The sequence below is a fragment of the Macaca fascicularis genome, chromosome 20, assembly GCF_037993035.2.
Source record: "Macaca fascicularis isolate 582-1 chromosome 20, T2T-MFA8v1.1".
NCBI lineage: Eukaryota > Metazoa > Chordata > Mammalia > Primates > Cercopithecidae > Macaca > Macaca fascicularis.
Window position 1 is genome coordinate 950,677 of NC_088394.1, and position 20,266 is coordinate 970,942.

Consider the following 20,266-nt stretch of genomic DNA (forward strand, 5'->3'; position numbering starts at 1 on the left):
CACTTTGGGAGGCCAAGGCGGGTGAATCACATGAGGTCAGGAGTTCAAGACCAGCCTGGCAAACACGGTGAAACCCTGTCTCTACTAAAAATACAAAATTAGCCATGAGTGGTGGTGCATGCTTGTAATCCCAGCTACTTGGGAGGCTGAGGCAGGAGAATCGCTTGAACCCGGGAAGCAAAGGCTATAGTGAGCCGAGATTGTGCCATTGCACTCCAGCCTGGGCAACAAGAGTGAGATTCCCTCTCAAAAAAATAAATAAACTGCCTCTTGTTGGTCACCCAGATACTCTGTGGTAAACATTTCAGTATGTTCAAATCAAAGAATCAGGAAATCATATGATCTGGCATTTGACTGCTTCTATGCACCTGCACACTGAACTTCCTGGAAAGATGAAGAGCTGGCTGGAGCTCATCAGGATCCAAGTACTAAGGAGCTGACAAGGGTCACTGTGCCTTCTCTTCCGTGCTTACTTCGGACAACAGCCCCTAACAGACCAGTCTGAGATGCCCCAGGTTCACCCACACAGTGGCTCTCTACAGTCTGCCCAAGCGGAGCAATCAATCACCCACCTGAGACAGACTCAGGGATTCACTCGAGGGGTCAAATGGGAACTAGGCAGCTGACAACTCTCCCAATACCTTAACCAATCAAAGCAATTACCTGCACCTTAAGCAGAATCCCAGCACAGCAGACAGGTGTCCCTGTGGCTATGGACTCGGATGTCTGACAACCTAAAAACTAAATGGTAGGCCCGGCACAGTGGCTCACGCCTGTAATCCCAACACTCTGGGAGTGTGAGACCAGCCTGGCCAATATGGTGAAACCCCATCTCTTCTAAAAATACAAAAAAATTAGCTGGGCGTGGTGGTGGGCGCCTGTAATTCCAGCTACTCGGGAGGCTGAGGCAGGAGAATCGTTTGAACCTGGAAGGTGGAGGTTGCAGTGAGCCACTGTACTCCAGCCTGGGCAACAGAGAAAGACTCTGACTCAAACAAAAAAAAACAACTAAATGGTAAACTTCACAACAGAGAACAAGCCGACCAAGAATTGCCAAGTTCTTTAAAAGGTGGCTTTCTGTTCTACTGCCCTCTCCCTTCAAAGTATTCCTCAACTTTAGCCTGTCTCTTAAAAAAGCAGATTTAAATGATTAAAAAAAGACATTCAATTGCAAAAATTCTCCTGCCTCAGCCTCCCGGGCAGCTGGGACTACAGGCACCCGCCACCTCGCCCAGCTAGTTTTTTTGTATTTTTTTAGTAGAGACGGGGTTTCACCGTGTTAGCCAGCATGGTCTCGATCTCCTGACCTCGTGAGCCGCCCGTCTCGGCCATCTGTAACTTTTTCAGACCTTAATTAAATATGATTAATATTCCTGTTTGACAGTTTACAAGTTGAGAAACGGTTTATTTATCAACTACTTTGTAACAAATACAGCATACATCCTTTCCTAGGCAACTTCTGGATAAAACAAATCAAGGCCTGGGTCTGTTGTGGTCAGCCTGAGGCTGAATCAGGCTAGAAGGAGTCAATGATGAGCAGAGGGAGCGTATCTTCTCCCAGGAAAAACAACTGAGTTCTGGGAGGATCCCGGGTAGAAATGTGCCAGGAGTTCCATCCATCAAGCTTAAGGTGATGGTCCAGGCAGAAAATAAAGGCTCACAATTGTCTTTTTTGGAAGGTAAGGGGGAGACACAGTCTCACCTTGTCACCCAGGCTGGAGTGTAGCGGTACCATCTGAGCCCACTGCAACCTCTGCCTCAGCCTCCCAAGTAGCTGGGATTGCAGGCGCACGCCACCACACCCAGCTAATTTTATTTTTGTATTTTTATTAGAGATGGGTAATCACCATGTTGGTCAGACTGGTCTTGAACTCCTGACCTCAGGCAATCGGCCCACCACGGCCTCCCAACGTGCTGAGATTACAGGCATGAGCCACTGCACCCGGCCAGAAATCTTTTTTTTTTTTTTTTTTTTTGAGACCGAGTCTCGCACTGTTTCCTGGACTGGAGTGCAGTGGCGCAATCATCTTGGCTCACTGCAACCTCTGCCTCCCGAGTTCAAGCGATTTTCCTGCCTCACCCTCCAAAGCAGCTGGGACTACAGATGACACCATCATGCCTGGCTAATGTTTTCTATTTTTAGTAGAGATGGGGTTTCACTATCTTGGCCAGGAAGGTCTCCATCTCCTGACCTTGTGATCCGCCCACCTCAGCCTCCCAAAGTGCTGGGATTACAGGCGTGAGCCACTGCACCTGCCTTGAGTTGAAATTTTTTTTTTTTTTTTTTTTTTGAGATGGAGTCTCTCTCTGTCACCCAGGCTGGAGTGCAGTGGTGCAATCTTGGCTTACTGCAAGCTCTGCCTCCCTGGTTCATGCCATTCTCCTGCTTCAGCCTCCCGAGTAGCTGGGACTACAGGCACCCGCTACCACGCCTGGCTAATTTTTTGTATTTTTAGTAGAGACGGGGTTTCACCGTGTTTGCCAGGATGGTCTTGATCTCCTGATCTCATGATCCGCCCGCCTCAGCCTCCCAAAGTGCTGGGATTACAGGCGTGTGCCACCGCGCCCAGCTGAGTTGAAATATTTATAGCTTTGTATTTTGTGTCTGTGTTTTGTGTTCTCATAAGCAATTTTTTTATTTTGAATCGGAGTCTCGCTCTGTTGCCCAGGCTAGAGCGCAATGGCATGATCTCAGCTCACTGCAACCTCCGCCTCCTGGGTTCAAGCTATTCTCCTGCCTCAGCTTCCTGAGAAGCTGGGATTACAGGCACGCGCCACCACACCTAGCTTATTTTTGTATTTTTAGTAGAGACACTGTTTCACCACGTTGGTCAGGCTGGTATCCTGACCTCATGATCCACCTGCCTCAGCCTCCCAAAGTGCTAGGATTACAGGTGTGAGCCATTGCGCCCTGCCTATCATAAGCAATTGAAGTCATTAGATAAGTTTCACAAACATTAGTATGAAGAGCAGAGTCTATCATATAGGTTCATTATAATTTACTCTTTCATTTCTCTTCTTGGGCATTTATCTTGGATCCAAATTTCAATCTCATAAACAATTTTGTCATAAATATCATTTATTCATTGATTTATTTATCTGAGACAGACTCTTGCTCTGTTGTCCAGGCTGGGGCACAGTGAGTGGTGCAATCACAGCTCACTTCAGCCTTGATCTTCTGGACTCAACTGATCCTCCAACCTCAGCCCCTCGAGTAGCTGGGACTACAACTGCAGGCCACCTTGTCTGGCTAATTTTTTTGGTATGAGACAGGGTTTGTCATGTGGACCAGGTTAGTCTCCAACTGGGCTCATGCAACCCACCCGCCCCAGTCTCCCAAAGCACTGGGATTACAGGTATGGATCACTGTACCTGGCCCACAAACATCTTTACCATATCTGTGTTTGTATGTATTTTCAATTACTTTCTTAGGATAGAGATTTGTAGAAATAAGTCACAAGGCAGAGGTACTTTTAGGCCAGGCTTGGTGGCTTGTGACTGTAATCCCAGAACTTAGAAGACTGAAGTAGGAGAATAGCTTGAGGCCAGGAGTTGGAGGCTACCATGAGCTATGATCATGCCATTGCAATCCAGCCTGGGCAGAACAAGATCTTATCTCAATAGTTGTATTACATCTTTTTTCCCCCTTATAAAATAAGTTATAATAAACATCTTTTCTCTGCATTCATTTTCACATATCCTTAAGATACATTTCCAACAGTGGAATTCTGGAACAAAATGTTTAAAACACCAACAGTAGGCCAGGTGCAGTGGATCACTCCTATAATCCCAACACTTTGGGAAGCTGAGGCGGGCGAATCATGAGGTCAGGAGCTAGAGACCATCCTGGCTAACACGGTGGAACCCTGTGTACTGAAAATACAAAAAACTGGGCCTGGCACGGTGGCTCACGCCTGTAATCCCAGCACTTTGGGAGGCCAATGCGGATGGATCACAAGGTCAGGAGTTTGAGACCAGCCTGACCAGCATGGTAAAACCCTGTCTCTACTGAAAACACAAAAAATCAGCCGGGCATGGTGGCGCATACCTGTAATCCCAGCTACTTGGGAGGCTGAGGTAGGACAGTTACTAGAACCCGGCAGGCGGAGGTTGCAGTGAGCTGAGATCATTGCACCACTGCACTCCAGCCTGGGCGACAAAAGCGAAACTCCATCTCAAAAAAAAAAAAGAAAATACAAAAAATTGGCCGGGTGTGGTGACATGCACCTGCAGTCCCAGCTACTCATGAGGCTGAGGCAGGAAAATCTCTTGAACTGGGGAGGCAGAGGTTGCAGTGAGCCAAGATCATGCCACTGTACTCCAGTCTGGGCGACACAGTGAGACACTGTCTCAAAAAAACAATCAAAACAAAACAAAACAAAAACACCAGCAGTGCCTTGACAGATCACTGTCGCACAACACTGCTGCTCCACCACACCCAGCTTAATTTTTAATTTTTTTTTCCTAGAAACATGTTCTTCAGGCTAAACTCCTGGACTCAAGTGATCCTTCAATTTCGGCCTTCAAAAGTGACGGGATTACAAGCAGGAGCCACCTTGACTGCCCAGCCCGGTTTACTCTCTCCCAACCTCAGGTGATCTGCCTGCCTCAGCCACCCAAAGTGCTTGGGTAACAGGCGTGAGCCACCATGCCCAGCCCTGGTTTACTCTTTTTTTTTTTTTTTTTTTTGAGACGGAGTCTCGCTCTGTCGCCCAGGCTAGAGTGCAGTGGCGGGATCTCGGCTCACTGCAAGCTCCGCCTCCTGGGTTCCCGCCATTCTCCTGCCTCAGCCTCCTGAGTAGCTGGGATTACAGGTTTACTCTTAATTCTTTGAGGGAAGAGGACCTTTTCCTTTTCCACATGTTCATAAACACTCCCTATCAAATTGTTTTTTTTTTTTTTTTTTTTTTTGAGACGGAGTCTTGCTCTGTCGCCCAGGCTGGGGTGCAGTGGCCGGATCTCAGCTCACTGCAAGCTCCACCTCCCGGGTTTACGCCATTCTCCTGCCTCAGCCTCCTGAGTAGCTGGAACTACAGGCGCCCGCCACCTCGCCCAGCTAGTTTTTTGTATTTTTTAGTAGAGATGGGGTTTCACCGTGTTAGCCAGGATGGTCTCGATCTCCTGACCTCGTGATCCACCCGTCTCGGCCTCCCAAAGTGCTGGGATTACAGGCTTGAGCCACCGCGCCCGGCCTCAAATTGTTTATTTTATTTTATTTTTTTGAGACAGAGTCTCGCTCTGTTGTCTAGGCTGAAGTGCAGTTGCACAATTTAAGCTCACTACAACCTCTGCCTCTTGGGTTCAAGTGATTCTCCTGCCTCAGCCTCCCAAGTAGCTGGGACTACAAGTGCCCGCCACCATGCCTGGCTGATTTTTGTATTTTCAGTAAACACGGTTTTGTATCATATTGGCCAGGCTGGTCTTGAACTCCTGACCTTGTGATCTGCCCGCCTCAACTTCCCAAAGTGCTGAGATTACAGGCGTGAGCCACCGTGAATGACCTAAATATTTTAATATGAGCCCCCTGAAAGGTCAAAAATCACTTTTAGGGAGTGGGAGATGGCGGCAGTTTTCAGGGAGTAACTCTTGTATATTGTACATTTTCACGTAGTACAAAAAGGTCACTGATCTGTTCTAGCCCTCTAACCTACTCTCTCAAGGCGAGAATGTTCACAATCTCTTAGGTTGCTCTAAAACTTCTCTGCACACATAAACAGGTCAACAAGTATACGGCACCCTCCCTTTTAAAAAAAACACCCCATGGCTGGTGCAGTGGCTGACTCCTGTAATCCCAGCATTTTGGGAGGCAGAGGCGGGTGGATCACTTGAGGTCAGGAGTTCAAGACCATCCCGGCTAACATGGTGAAACTCCATTTCTTCTAAAAATACAAAAATTAGCTGGGCGTGGTAGCTCATGCCTGAGGCAGGAGAATCACTTGAACCTGGGAGGCAGAGGTTACAGTGACCTGAGATCACACCACTGTACTCCAGTCTGGGTGACAAAAAAATACTCCATCTCAAGACAAACAAACAAACAAAACAAAACCACCCCCAAGAAAACATCACATCACACTTTGCTTTGCTTTTCCTCTTAACTAACCTACCTCGGAGATAAGCTCCCATCAGCACTAACCTACCTCAGTCCCTTTTCTCAGCTACGTGTCCTTCCACTGTAAGAAAAGGCTATGATTTGACCAGCTCCTCACAGAAGTTTCAGTTCCTGCCTTCTGAGGTTATAATGGTGCATGAATATTCGACAGCAAATTTATCTTCGTGCATATGCAAGTGTACCAAATACCCTCTCAGAATTGGCAATGCTGAGATGGGCTTTTATTGATTGATCGACTGATTGATTGAGACAGGATCTCACTCCGTCGCCCAGGCTGGAATGTAGTGCTGTGATGACAGCTCAATGCAGCCTCGACTTCCCAGGCTCCAGCAATCCTCCTACCTAAACCTCCCAAATAGCTGGGACTACAGGCACATGCCACCACGCCTAGCGAACTCTGGCATTTTTTTGTAGAGACGGGATTTCCCCATGTTGCCCAGGCTGGTCTTGAACTCCTGGGCTCAAACAATCCGCTTGCCTCAGCCTCCCAAAGTGTTGGGATTACAGGAGTGAGCCACCACGCCTGGCCAAGGCTACTATTTTTTTTTTTTTTTTTTTGAGACGGAGTCTCGCTCTGTCGCCCAGGCTGGAGTGCAGTGGCGCGATCTCGGCTCACTGCAAGCTCCGCCTCCCGGGTTCACGCCATTCTCCTGCCTCAGCCTCCCAAGTAGCTGGGACTACAGGCGCCCACAACCGCGCCCGCCTAATTTTTTGTATTTTTAGTAGAGACGGGGTTTCACCGTGGTCTCGATCTCCTGACCTTGTGATCCGCCCGCCTCGGCCTCCCAAAGTGCTGGGATTACAGGCGTGAGCCACCGCACCCGGCAAGGCTACTATTTTAAATAGAATTTTTTTTTTTTTTGAAACGGACTTTCACTCTGTCACCCAAGCAGAATAAAGTACAATGGTGTGATCTCAGCTCACTGCAACCTCCACCACCCGGGTTCAAGTCATTCTCTTGCCTCAGCCTCCCGAGTAGTTGGGATTACAGGAGCACACCACCACGCCCAACTAATTTCTGCATTTTTAGTAGAGGCGGGGTTTCACCATGTTGGCCATGTTGGTCTTGAACTCCCGGCCTCAGGTGATCCACCCACCTCAGCCTCCTAAATTGCTGGAATTACAGCTGTGAGCCACCGCACACAGTCCAAGAATTTATTCTTTATTGGGAACTGCATTCCTGTATCAAATGAAACATCTCACGTACCCCCAAAATATACACACCTATTATGTAGCCACAACAAATTTTTAAAATAGCCTGGGCACAGTGGCTCACAACTGTAATCTCAACACTTTGGGAGGCTGAGGCGGATGGATCACCTGTGGTCAGGAGTTCAAGACCAGCCTGGCCAACATGGCAAACCCCATCTCTACTAAAGATACAAAAATTAGCCAGCCATAGCGATGTGCACCTGTAGTTCCAGCTACTTAGGAGGCTGAGGCAGGAGAATCACTTGAAACCAGGAGGCAGAGGTTGCAGAGGGCCGAGATCACGCCACTGCACTCTAGCCTGGGCAACAAGAGCAAGACTCTGTCTCAAAAAAAAAAAAAAAATGATAAAAATAATTTTTTGTTAATAAATAAATAGAACTTACTCGAGGCCAGGTGCAGTGGCTCAGGCCTGTAATCTCAACACTTTGGTAGGCCAAGGCAGGTGGGATCACCTGAGGTCAGGAGTTTGAGACCAGCCTGGCCAACATGGTGAAACCCCATCTCTACTAAAAATACAAAAATTAGCTGGGCATGGTGGTAGGTGCCTGTAATCACAGCTACTTGGGAGGCTGAGGCATAAGAGGTGGAGGTTGCAGCGAGCCGAGATCATACCACTGCACTCCAGCCTGGGCGACAAGAGCAAAACTACATCTCAAAAAAAAAAAAAAAAAATTAGCCAGGCATGGTGCCAAGTGCCTGTAATCCCAGGTACTCAGGAGGCTGAGGCAGGAGAATCACTTGAACCCAGGAGGTGGAGTTTACAGTGGGCCGAGGCAACAAAAGTCTGACACTCTGTCTCAAAAAAAAAAAAAAGAATTTACTCTAAACTGTATTGACATCTGGTAATGCAAGGGGAGGGACCCTTTCCCTTGGGTTTTATATTTTTCACTGGCTCCCTCATCCCACGCTCAGTTCCTTCAAGAACCAGAAAGGCATCAAACCCCTCTACTCACCTCTGGTCATACTAGTGAGGGATGATTAGGTGATTAAAAAATAATTAAAATTGAGTGACTTTAAATCATGTATTCTTATCCTTACCAGCCATGGTGTAATCATGCCTGTAAACCCAGCACTTTGGGTGGCTGAGGTGGGTAGATCACCTGAGGTCAAGAGTTCGAGACGAGCCTGGCCAACATGGTGAAACCACAACTCTACTAAAAATACAAAAATAAGCCGGGTGTGGTGGTGGGCACTTGTAATCCCAGCTACTTGGGAGGCTGAGGCAGGAGAATTGCTTGAACCTAGGAGGCAGATGCTGCAGTGAGTTGAGATTGCACCACTGCACTCCAGCCTGGGTGACAGAGTGAGACTCGGCCGCCAAAAAAAAACGAAAAAAAAAAAAAAAAAATTAATGTATTACTGATGGAAGCAGGAAAGAACACTGATTTTAAAGAGTAAAAAAATACCATGTATTACAATGGTCTGTGGCCCAGCAAAAAAATCACAGTACATAAACGGATATGCAGATTGTCTGTGTCATCAAAATTTCATAGTGACGGCAAGGTGAGGGGTAAAATGGGACAATTAGAATAAAAAGTCTAGGGCAGGCACGGTGGCTCATGGCTGTAATCCCAGCACTTTGGGAGCCCGAGGCGGGTGGATCACGAGGTCAGGAGTTTGAGACCAGACCGGCCAATATGGTGAAACCCTGTCTCTACTAAAAATACAAAACAACTAGCTGGGCATGGTGGCGCATGCCTTAGTCCCAGCTACTCAGGAGGCTGAGGCAGGAGAATCGCTTAAACCCAGGAGGTGGAGGTTGCAGAATCAAGACTGGGCCATTGTATTCCAGCTTGGGCAACAAAGGGAGACTCTGTCTCAAAACAACAGAAAAAAATGTCTAAAAAGGCTCCACTGGGGGCAACAACGAAAAAAAGCTGAAAAATGCTGCTCTAAATGGATGTACTGGCCAGACACAGTGGCTTGCACCTGAAATCCCAAAACCTGCGAGAGGCCGAGGTGGCAGGATCGCTTGAGGGCAGAAGCTTCAGACCAGCCTGGGCAACATAGTAAGATCCTGTCTCTACAAAAAAAAAAAAAAAAAAGAAGAAAAATAGCTGGGTGTGGTGGTACACACCTGTATCCCCAACTACTCAGGAGCCTGAGGCAGGGGAATCACTGAGCCCAAGAGGCCAAGGTTACAGCAAGCCATGATCACGCCACTGCGCTCGAGCCTGGGTGACAGAACAAGACCCTGTCTCAAAAATAAACAGGCCGGGCACGGTGGCCCACGACTGTAATCCCGGCACCTTGGGAGGCTGAGGTGGGTGGATTACAAGGTCAGGAGATCGAGACCAGCCTGGCTAACAGAGTGAAACCCTGTCTCAACTAAAAATACAAAAAACTAGCCAGGTGTGGTGGCGGGCGCCTGTAATCCCAGCTACTCAGGAGGCTGAGGCAGGAGAACGGCATGAACCCGGGAGGCGGGGCTTGCAGTGAGCCATGAAGGCGCCACTGCACTTCAGCCTGGGGCACAGAGTGAGACTCTGTCTCAAAAAAACAAACAAAGAAAATCAGCTGGGCATGGTGGCACGTGCCTGTAATCCCAGCTACTTGGGAGGCTGAGGCAAGAGAATTGCTTGAACCAGGGAGTCGGAGGTTGCAATGAGCTGAGACAGTGCCACTGCACTCCAGTCTAGTGACAGAGCGAAATTCCATCTCTAAATAAATAAATAAAAATTAAAATAAATTAAATAAATAATTAGCCAGACATGGTCATGTGCATCTGTACTACTAGTTATTTAGGAGGCTGAGGAAGAAGGATCACCTGAGCCTAGCAATTCACTTACTGTCAGCTATAATCATACTACTGCACTCCAGCCTGGGCAACAAAGTGAAACTCTGTATCAAAAAGAAAAGGAAGCCAGGTGTGGTGGCTCATGCCTGTAATCCCAGCACTTTGGTAGGCTGCGGCAGGCGGATGCCCTGAGGTCGAGAGTTCGATACCAGTCTGACCAACATGGAAAAACTCCAACTCTACTAAAAAATACAAAATCAGGCCGGGCGCGGTGGCTCAAGCCTGTAATCCCAGCACTTTGGGAGGCCGAGACGGGCGGATCACGAGGTCAGGAGATCGAGACCATCCTGGCTAACATGATAAAACCACGTCTCTACTAAAAATACAAAAAACTAGCCGGGCGAGGTGGCGGGCGCCTGTAGTCCCAGCTACTCAGGAGGCTGAGGCAGGAGAATGGCGTGAACCCGGGAGGCAGAGCTTGCAGTGAGCTGAGATCCGGCCACTGCACTCCAGCCTGGGCGACAGAGCAAGACTCCGTCTCAAACAAAAAAAAAATAAAAAATACAAAATACAAAATCAGCCGGGCATGGTGGCTCATGCCTGTATTCCCAGCTACTCGGGAGGCTGAGGCAGGAGAATTGCTTGAACCTGGGAAACCTGGGAGGAGGAGGTTGTAGTGAGCTAATATCACGCCACTGCTCTCCAACCTGGGCAACAAGAGCAAAACTCCATCTCAAAAAAAAAAAAGAAAAAAAAAGCATTTACTAACGCAGATAAAATAACACAACTACTGAATACTAAAAAATGCAAATTAAGAACAGAAAGAAATACCATTTTACAACCACTAAACTGCAAAAATTAAATAGTCTGATAATACAAAGTGTTGGTGAGCGTGTAGACACTGCTATGGGACTTCACCAAATAGAAACAAGAAGACATTACAAAATTGTCTTGCGAGGATAAATATGGGTATCCCCTACAAAACAGCGATCCCCTTCCCAGGAATATACCCAAGATAAATCCTTATCTGCGTGACAACGGAGTTATGCAAAAATATTCATAGTCTGCAATAGCAAAACTAGAATCAATCTAAATGTCTACGAATAAAGGAAGGACCGTTTGAGGATTATTCAAGCAGCAATGAAAACAATATGCAACAACCTGGGTAAACAGAAACATAACACTGAACCAAAAAAATCTAATTTTAAAGACTCTACACTATGAAACCATTTTCATAAAGCTCAAAACTAAGCAAAAAAAAAACTGTTCAAGGACTCATAAAAATGTAATTAAAATATTTTTTAAAAGCAACAAAATGAGATAACACATATTATCATTTAGAATAGTGATAGGACGGTGGACACAAGATTAAGCATTACTGGCTGTATTCCAGCTCTCAGCTTGAGTGGCAGGATAACAAGCAACTACTTTATTTTGCTTCATAAACTTACGTATGTTACATTTTTCTTGTTAGTTCAATATTGGGTTCTTCACAGCAGTAATAAATCAACATCAAATAAAACTTACATCCAATTCAAAAAACAGGTCTCTCTCTTTACTTGCAATCTCATAATCCGCTCGGAGGGCCAAGTCGTGGATTTTGGTGCATTCTCCTAAATCCATGCGCTGTGAGAAAAAACAAAAAATGTAGACCTGAGTGCCCACCTACTGTAGAAAGCATGTAACAGGACTTGGTATTTCAACTGTCACCAAAATAAATGATCATTTTTTGGAACACTGAAACTGTAATAAGAAAATTAAGAAAGGAGATATGGCTGAGAAGCCTCATTTCACTTTTACCATCGTGACTACATGATACTTGAAACTGATGCATTTAATAAAGTTTCTATTTTAGACTCAGAGACAACTGGACTGCAATCATGACAACTAAATTAATTGGCTTTTGTCGGTCTTTTTTGTTTGTTTGTTTTCCGAAGGAGTCTCACTCTGTCACCCAGGGTGGAGTGCAGTGGCACAATCTCGGCTCACTGTAACCTCCGCCTCCTGGGTTCAAGCAATTCTCCTGCCTCATTCTCCCGAGTAGCTGGGATTACAAGCACACAATAACACACCCAGCTAATTTTTTTTTTTTTTTGTATTTTCTGTAGAGACAGGGTTTTGCCACGTTGGCCAGGCTGGTCTCGAACTCTTGACCTCAAGTGATACACCCACCTTGGCCTCCCACAGCACTGGCATTACAGGTGTGAGCCACTGTGCCCGGCCCAGTTTTATTTATGCATCAGTCCAAGGATTCAGTAAATGGTAGCATATGGGGTGGCAGGGATAGCAAAGGGCCAGGGCTGGGCGTGGTGGCTCATGCCTGTAATCCCAGCACTTTAGGAGGGTGAGGCAGGCGGATCACCTGAGGTCAGGAGTTCAAGGTCAGCCTGCCGAACATGATGAAACCCAGTTTCCACTAAAACTACAAAAATTAGCTAGGTGTAGTGGCGGGGCACCTGTAATCCCAGCTACTCAGAGAGCTGAGACACAAAAATCGCTCAAACCCAGGAGGTGGAGTTTGCAGTGAGCTGAGACCATGCCACTGCACTCCAGCCTAGATGATAAAGTGAGACTGTCTCAAAAAAGGGGGAAAAAAAAAAAAGGAAAGGGCCAGAAAACAGTCTCACTGCAACAAGTTTCTAGGCATCCTGTCTTGCAATCTTGACCACTCGAGATGCTCGCTGCCTAAGATGCAGATACAGAGGAAGAGGAAAGAGCGGACAGAAGTTAGGTGTTCGCAATTACATCACAACCTAACACTTGACTTTGTGTAGCTGATTATATATCAAAGGGAATCAAGGAGAACAGGCTGGTTAATAGCCAAATAAATGTTTTACACATTTTCTCAACCTGGGAAATGACCCTGGACATCTAAGTAAGGACAGATAATTGTCCCACTCAGTTCCTCCATTTGACAAACAAAACGTTTGATTACTAAAACAAAATGATTTATGTTGTCAGTAAGAACAGCATGATATGCTATTATGTGTACCATATGCAGTACGATTAGATAACAGTGTATGATTTTAATCTAAATCCTAAGTATAGGACTTTATGCAGACACCTTCTGCCTCTGGCCATTTACACAGCAACAGGGAGGTTTGTGTGCTGAGGATCATGGTGTCAGGTTAGAGTGCATGTTAACAAAACCCAACATCCCAACTAGGAGACACCCCCAGTAGGACAAAAGAACATGTCTACATAATCAGGAAAAAAAAAAAAGGGACGTTAGTACCAGTTGCAGTGGCACATGTCTGTAATCCCAGCACCTTTGGGAGGGCAAGATGGGAGGATCACTTGAGCCCAAGAGCTCAAGACCAGCCTGGGCAACACAGCGAGACCCTGTCTCTATGAAAAAATTAACAATCAGCTGGGTGTGCTGGTATGTGCCTATAGTCCCAGCTACTTGGGAGACTGAGGTGAGGGAATCGCTTGAGCCTGGGAGTTCAAGGCTTCAGTGAGCTGTGACTGAGTCATTGCACTCCAGTCTGAGCAACAGAGACCCCTATCTTTTTAAATTGTTTTTATTTTTGAGACGGGAGTTTCACTCCTGTTGTCCAGACTGGAGTGCAATCTTGGCTTACCGCAACCTCTGCGTCCCAGGTTCAAGCGATTCTCCTGCCTCAGCCTCCCAAATGCTGGGATTACAGACATGTGCCACCACGCCTGGCTAATTCTGTATTTTTAGTAGAGACGGGGTTTCTCCATGTTGGTCAGGCTGGTCTCAAACTCCTGACCTCAGGTGATCCACCCATCTCAGCCTCCCAAAGTACTGGGATTACAGGCGTGAGCCACCACACCCAGCCAAGACCCCATCTTTTTTTTAAAAAAAAAAAAAAAAGAAAGGAAGGCTTTTTTTTTTTTTTCTTTTTTTTTGAGACGGAGTCTCGCTCTGTCGCCCGGGCTGGAGTGCGGTGGCCGGATCTCAGCTCACTGCAAGCTCCGCCTCCCGGGTTCCCGCCATTCTCCTGCCTCAGCCTCCCGAGTAGCTGGGACTACAGGCACCCGCCACCTCGCCCGGCTAGTTTTTTGTAGTTTTTAGTAGAGACGGGGTTTCACCGTGTTAGCCAGGATGGTCTCGATCTCCTGACCTTGTGATCCGCCCGTCTTGGCCTCCCAAAGTGCTGGGATTACAGGCTTGAGCCACCGCGCCCGGCCTTTTTATTTTTATTTTTTTTTGAGACAGGGTCTGGCTCTTCTCAGGTAAAGGAAGGCTTTAAACCTTTAATCCATCTTGAGGAAAAAAAAAATAGAGAGGCTTGCATGTCTGACTCTTGGGATACAGTCTCATAGAAAGCATGTAGCATGCTAGACCGGGCGCAGTGGCTCACACCTGTAATCCCAGCACTTTGGGAGGCTGAGGCAGGCGGATCATGAGGTCAGTAGATCAAGACTATCCTGGCTAACACAGTGAAACCCTGTCTCTACTACAAATACAAAAAAAAAATTAACCAGGTGCCTGTAGTCCCAGCTACTCAGGAGGCTGAGGCAGGAGAATGGCTTGAACCCGGGAGGCGGAGCTTGCAATGAGTCAAGATCATGCCACTGCACTCCAGCCTGGGCAACAGAGCGAGACTCCGTCTCAACAAAATAAAATATAAAAAATAAAATAAATAACATAACATAACATAAAATAAATAAATTTAAAAAGAAACCATGTGGCATGCTCGTTAACAAATCGTCCTTCAGTATCACCAATAACAAAGCCAACATGGAGGTGGCAGACAACGGGTCTGCCTTGTATGGAGATCTTTATTTTGACAAAAGATTGACTTTTCTCCTTTATCGTTATTCTGAAGTCAGATGGAACTCACGTTATGGTCGGTTACACAGAAGACCTAGAGATAGGACAACAGTGGTTCTGGAAACCAGATTTGCAATTAAAATCACTGTCACTGAAAATCTGACAACTTACTTCATTCACTCTGTTTTTTCTTTTTTTTTTTTAAGCAGAGTCTCACTCTGTCACCCAGGCTGCAGTGCAGTGGCACAATCTCAGCTCAATGCAACCTCCACCTCCCAGATTCAAGTGATTTTCCCGCCTCAGTCTCCCGAATAGCTGGGACTACAGGGGCACGCCACGACGCCCAGCTGATTTTTTTGTATTTTTAGTAGAGATGGGTTTTCACCATGTTGGCCAGGCTGGTCTCAAACTCCTGACCTCAAGTGATCTGCCCACCTAGTCCTCCTGAAGTGCTGGGATTACAGGTATGAGCCACCGCACCTGGCCTCATTCACTCTTCTAAGCTCTGGTGTTTTCCTTTAAAATATATAGTTTCGGGTCGGGCGCAGTGGCTCATGCCTGTAATCCCAGCACTTTGGGAGGCCGAGATGGGCAGATCATGAGGTCAGGAGATCCAGACCATCCTGGCTAACACGGTGAAACCCCGTCTCTACTAAAAGTACAAAAAATTAGCTGGGCGTGGTAGTGCGCGCCTGTAGTCCCAGCTACGGAGGCTGAGGTGGGAGAATGGCGTGAAACCGGGAGACGGAGCTTGCAGTGAGCCAAGACTGCGCCACTGCACTACAGACTGGGCAACACAGCGAGACTCCATCTCAAAAAATATATATATAAATATATATATAGTTTTGGTGGATTACGAGGTCAGGAGATCGAGTCCATACTGGCTAACAAGGTGAAACCCCGTCTCTACTAAAAATACAAAAAAAAAAAAATTAGCTGGGCGCAGTGGCGGGCGTCTGTAGTCCCAGTTACTCGGGAGGCTAAGGCACGATAATGGTGTGAACCCAGGAGGCGGAGCTTGCACTGAGCCGACATCACACCACTGCACTCCAGCCTGGGCGAAAGAGCGAGACTCCATCTCAAAAAACAAATAAACAAAAAAATATACACACATAGTCTCCACAAACTAAGCATTGTAGCTGAAAAATGAATGCTAGCTATCAGAAAAAAATGCTTTAAACTAATCAAGGCTTTCTATTCAAAGACAAACTACCACCAAAGGAAGTAGACCCTAAAACCTTAAGTACAACAAAGTATTAAGTTCAAATTGATTTCCATTATAAAAACCTCAACTGTCAAGAAAGATATGATATTACAAATCCTCATGAGGCCGAGCACGGTGGCTCATGCCTGTAATCCCAGCACTCTAGGAGGCCACGGCGGGCGGATCACCTGAGGTCAAGAATTTAAGACCAGCCTGGCCAACACAGTGAAACCCCATCTCTACTAAAAATACAAAAAATTAGCTGGACCCGGTGGCGGGCACCTGTAATCCCAGCTACTCACGAGGCTGAGGCAGGAGAGTTGCTTGAAACCAGGAGGCAGAGGTTGCAGTGAGCCAAGATCGCACCATGCACTCCAGCCTAGGCAACAGAGTGAGACTCTATCAAACAAACAAACAAACAAAAACAAAAACAAAAACCTCGGCCGGGCGCGGTGGCTCAAGCCTGTAATCCCAGCACTTTGGGAGGCCGAGACTGGCGGATCACGAGGTCAGGAGTTTGAGGCCATCCTGGCTAACACGGTGAAACCCCGTCTCTACTAAAAAATACAAAAAACTAGCCGGGCGAGGTGGCAGGCGCCTGTAGTCCCAGCTGCTCAGGAGGCTGAGGCAGGAGAATGGCGTAAACCCAGCAGGTGGAGCTTGCAGTGAGCTGAGATCCGGCCACTGCACTCCAGCCTGGGCGACAGAGAGAGACTCCGTCTCAAAAAAAAAAAAAAAAAAAAAAAAAAAGCAAGCAAAAAAAAAAACCTCACATGAAGCAAAATTCAGCACTTACTTTTCAATGTGAGAGCTCCCAAAACAGTCCCCGCTAAAGCACACTGAGGACAGGCTTGGGTTCTATGATTTTGGATGTACCTTTTTCAGCTTTGCCAAGGAGGCAGGGAAAAATACTACTGGCCATTCCCCTGGATGCCTAACATCAAGCAGAGCTGAGATATCACATTCATTAAGTCCTTCCACAATATTCCAAATGGCTGCTAAATCCAGTGTGTCAGGCCTTTTTTACTCAACAACCTGTGTTCTCTTCTGTACCTTCTATTGGTCTAACACTGCTGACCAGGAAGGGCACCAACGGTTCCAGAACCTTCAGAAAACACAGTTCTCGCCAGGCGCAATGTCTCATGCCTGTAATCCCAGCACTTTAAGAGGCCGAGGTGGGTAAATCACGAGGTTAGGAGTTCAAGACCAGCCTGGCCAATATGGTGAAACCCCGTCTCGACTAAAAATACAAAAATTAGCCAGGCGTGGTGTTGCACACCTGTATACCCAGCTACTCAGGAGGCTGAGGCAGAAGAATCGCTTAAACATGGGAGGCAGAGGTTGCAGTGAGCCAAGACCGAGCCACTGCACTTCAACCTGGGTAACAGAGCAAGACAGTGTCTCCAAAAAAAACAAAACAGTCAGGCATGGTGGCTAACACCTGTAATCCCAGTACTTTGGGCAGCCAAGCAGGTGGATCACAAGGTCAAGAGATCGAGATCATCCTGGTCAACACTGTGAAACCCCGCTTCTACTAAAAATACAAAAATTAGCCGAGTGTGGCGGCACGTGCCTGTAACCTCAGCTACTCAGGAGGCTGAGGCAGGAAAATCGCTTGGGAGAACCCAGGAGGCGGAGGTTGCAATGAGTCAGGATTACTCCACTGCACTCCAGTCTGGCAGCAGAGTGATACTCCGTCTCAACAACAACAACAACAACAACAATAACAAAAAACCCAGCAAGGATCAATCTCTACAACAAACCCTATCTGAATTTCCAATCCTTATTCCAACTGACCATCAGCAGCCTCTGACATTTGTTCATTCACACCTGTGCAAGGCACTGTCTTCACATGCACACAGGTTTCCTGGGTTTCCTCCTCCCTCTCAGGATGCTTCTCCAACCCCTGCTGCTGAGCTGCCCCTGCCCAATTCCAAACACTGGAGTGACGGCCCTCAATCCATGGCTTCTTGGTTCTTACAGGCCTCCATAACCCCTGCCTCCCTCTCGCTGCTAATTCACGCCAGTCCAGAAACATCAGGGGTGTTCCTTCTGTTCCTCTGCACTCTCCACCCAGAGCACCAAATCCCCAAACTTTACACGTGTTCTTGCTCACCATTCAGGTCTCTGCTCACACGTCCCTGAGAGGCCTTTCCTCCTCCCCCAATCTACAACAGCTCATTATCTACTCATTTACTTATTCATCATGCATCCTCTCACCCCACTAGATGAGAGTAAAGACTTTATTGGCACACTATCTCCAGTGCCTGGCACAAAGTAGGTGTCCAATAAACATCTAGCAAATTCACCTGTAACTAACAATAAACATTTGTGTGAAATACCCTCACTCTGGCGGAGCACGGTGGCTCACACCTGTAATCCCAGCACTTTGGGAGACCAAGGTGGGCAAATCACAAGGTCAGGAGTTCCAGACTAGCCTGGCCAATGTGGTGAAACCCCGTATGTACTGAAAATACAAAAATTAGCCGGGTGTGGTGGTGCATGCCTGTAATCCCAGCTACTTGGGAGGCTGAGGCAAGAGAATGGCTTGAACCCGGGAGGCAGAGGTTGCAGTGAGCCATGATCACGCCACTGCACTCCAGGCTGGGCAACAAGAGCAAACTCAAAAAAAAAAAAAGAAGAATGAGAAATCCTCTCACTGAGATTTTTCTCACCAGTATTCCACAGCTACGCGACACACACAGGGTCTGGCCGAGGAAAACATGGTTGAAATCTTCCTGAGAGTACACAGCTATCTGCTCTGACTTCTTTCACTATGGGTTTATCAAGAATTCCAAGTTGAGCATCCTATGAAAACACCCTACAGTGAAACTGCCTTTGACGAGTGGAAATCATTAATCTGTATTGACCTCGGTACCCACAGTAATCTGCAGCAAACAGTAACGTTTTCCCAGCCCAGGCCAAACAGCAGACAACACCTAAGGAACAGAGGCACATGGTTTGGCATTCATTTTGCATTTGCTGTCAGAAAAGTCAGATTGAGAAGATTTAACACATCTGAGGGGTTTTCCAGAAGGTGCTTCTCCCTAATAAAAGCAATGATTGATTCATCATGAAGAAAACATCCTCTAACACATGCACATTTCATCCTTAAAATGAGAGAACAGTTTTTATCCTCTGTGAGGTAGCTGTGAAACCTTAGAATGGGGGTGGTCTCTACAGGACTCCTTTTGTCTCAGTGGCTGAATCACCACAGATAATCCTCCACTATTCAGTCTTTTCAAATTCTTACTTCGAATAAATGCACATTACACAAAGCTAGCATTTATCCGTTTTGTTCATCTGAAGTGACCTTAAAATTGCAGGGGTCTATATTCGTCACATAGCATGTTGATTTCTTGAAAGGGTGGCACAACACAAAACTACAAAATCAACGTATCCTCAACTGATTTTTTAAAAACCAAATAATCTGGGGAAGAAAATGTACCTTTGTAGATCAAAAGTCTTCCACACATTCAACTTGAGGTCAAACAAACCAACCCACGCAGAATCTTCAAAGAACTTCAGGCTGACCTAAAGCGTATTTTTTGCTACAGCCAAATTAGAATACTTGCCCTATTTAGTTGTGAATATCGCAGTATAAATGACTTTACAAAAAAATCTGGTAATCTTACAGACAGAATTTTACAACAGTGAAATTTGTACCATAATATAAAATCCTACCAAATGAATAGAATCTATCATTTAAACGGCATCAGGGATTTCTGCCTGTTAAAAAGTGGAGGACTGAGCAAGGAGCAGTGGCTCATGCCTGTAGTCCCAGAAGCTCAAGAGGCTGAGGCGGGAGGATCACTGGAGCCCAGGAGTTCGAGGCTGCAGTGAGCTGTGACTACACCACTGCACTTCAGCCTGGGCAATACAGAGTAAGACTCCATCGCACGCATGCATGCATACATACAAGTGGAGGATTACCTGCTGTAATTCAGCCACTTAGAGAAAAAGACTTAAAACAAAATTCAACACAGAAAAACCATCACTGCCTACCCAGCACTCATGTCAGAGTGTTCCATGAGGTCCCCCAAAATGCACCTACCGTCCCGGCGAGGATGTCATGTGGGCAGCAGTCCAGAAGGTGACTCTTGCAGACACGGTCATCTGTAAACTTGACCCTCTGTCTGGTTTCGTCTCCTGAAATTCATTTGTGGTTTTAAATAAGACAATATTATCACGTTAACCACAAGAAAACACTAGTGTAATGATTCACCTGGATCATTTGCAGTCTATCATTTCTGTGTTCTC

The 20,266-nt window shown here is 46.6% G+C and overlaps 1 protein-coding gene across 11 annotated transcripts in view; it reads right to left on the reverse strand.

Moving 5' to 3' along the window:
* LUC7L (LUC7 like) overlaps positions 1-20,266 on the reverse strand; it is a 45,019-nt gene that overhangs the window by 22,758 nt on the left and 1,995 nt on the right. For all 11 annotated transcript variants that reach the window (XM_065537126.1, XM_074028332.1, XM_005590733.4 and 8 more), the window contains 2 exons: positions 20,061-20,155; positions 11,586-11,684 (listed from right to left, as the gene is read on the reverse strand). In XM_065537126.1, coding sequence (XP_065393198.1) covers positions 11,586-11,684; positions 20,061-20,155 — 194 coding nt within the window. The remainder of the gene's footprint in view (positions 1-11,585; positions 11,685-20,060; positions 20,156-20,266) is intronic.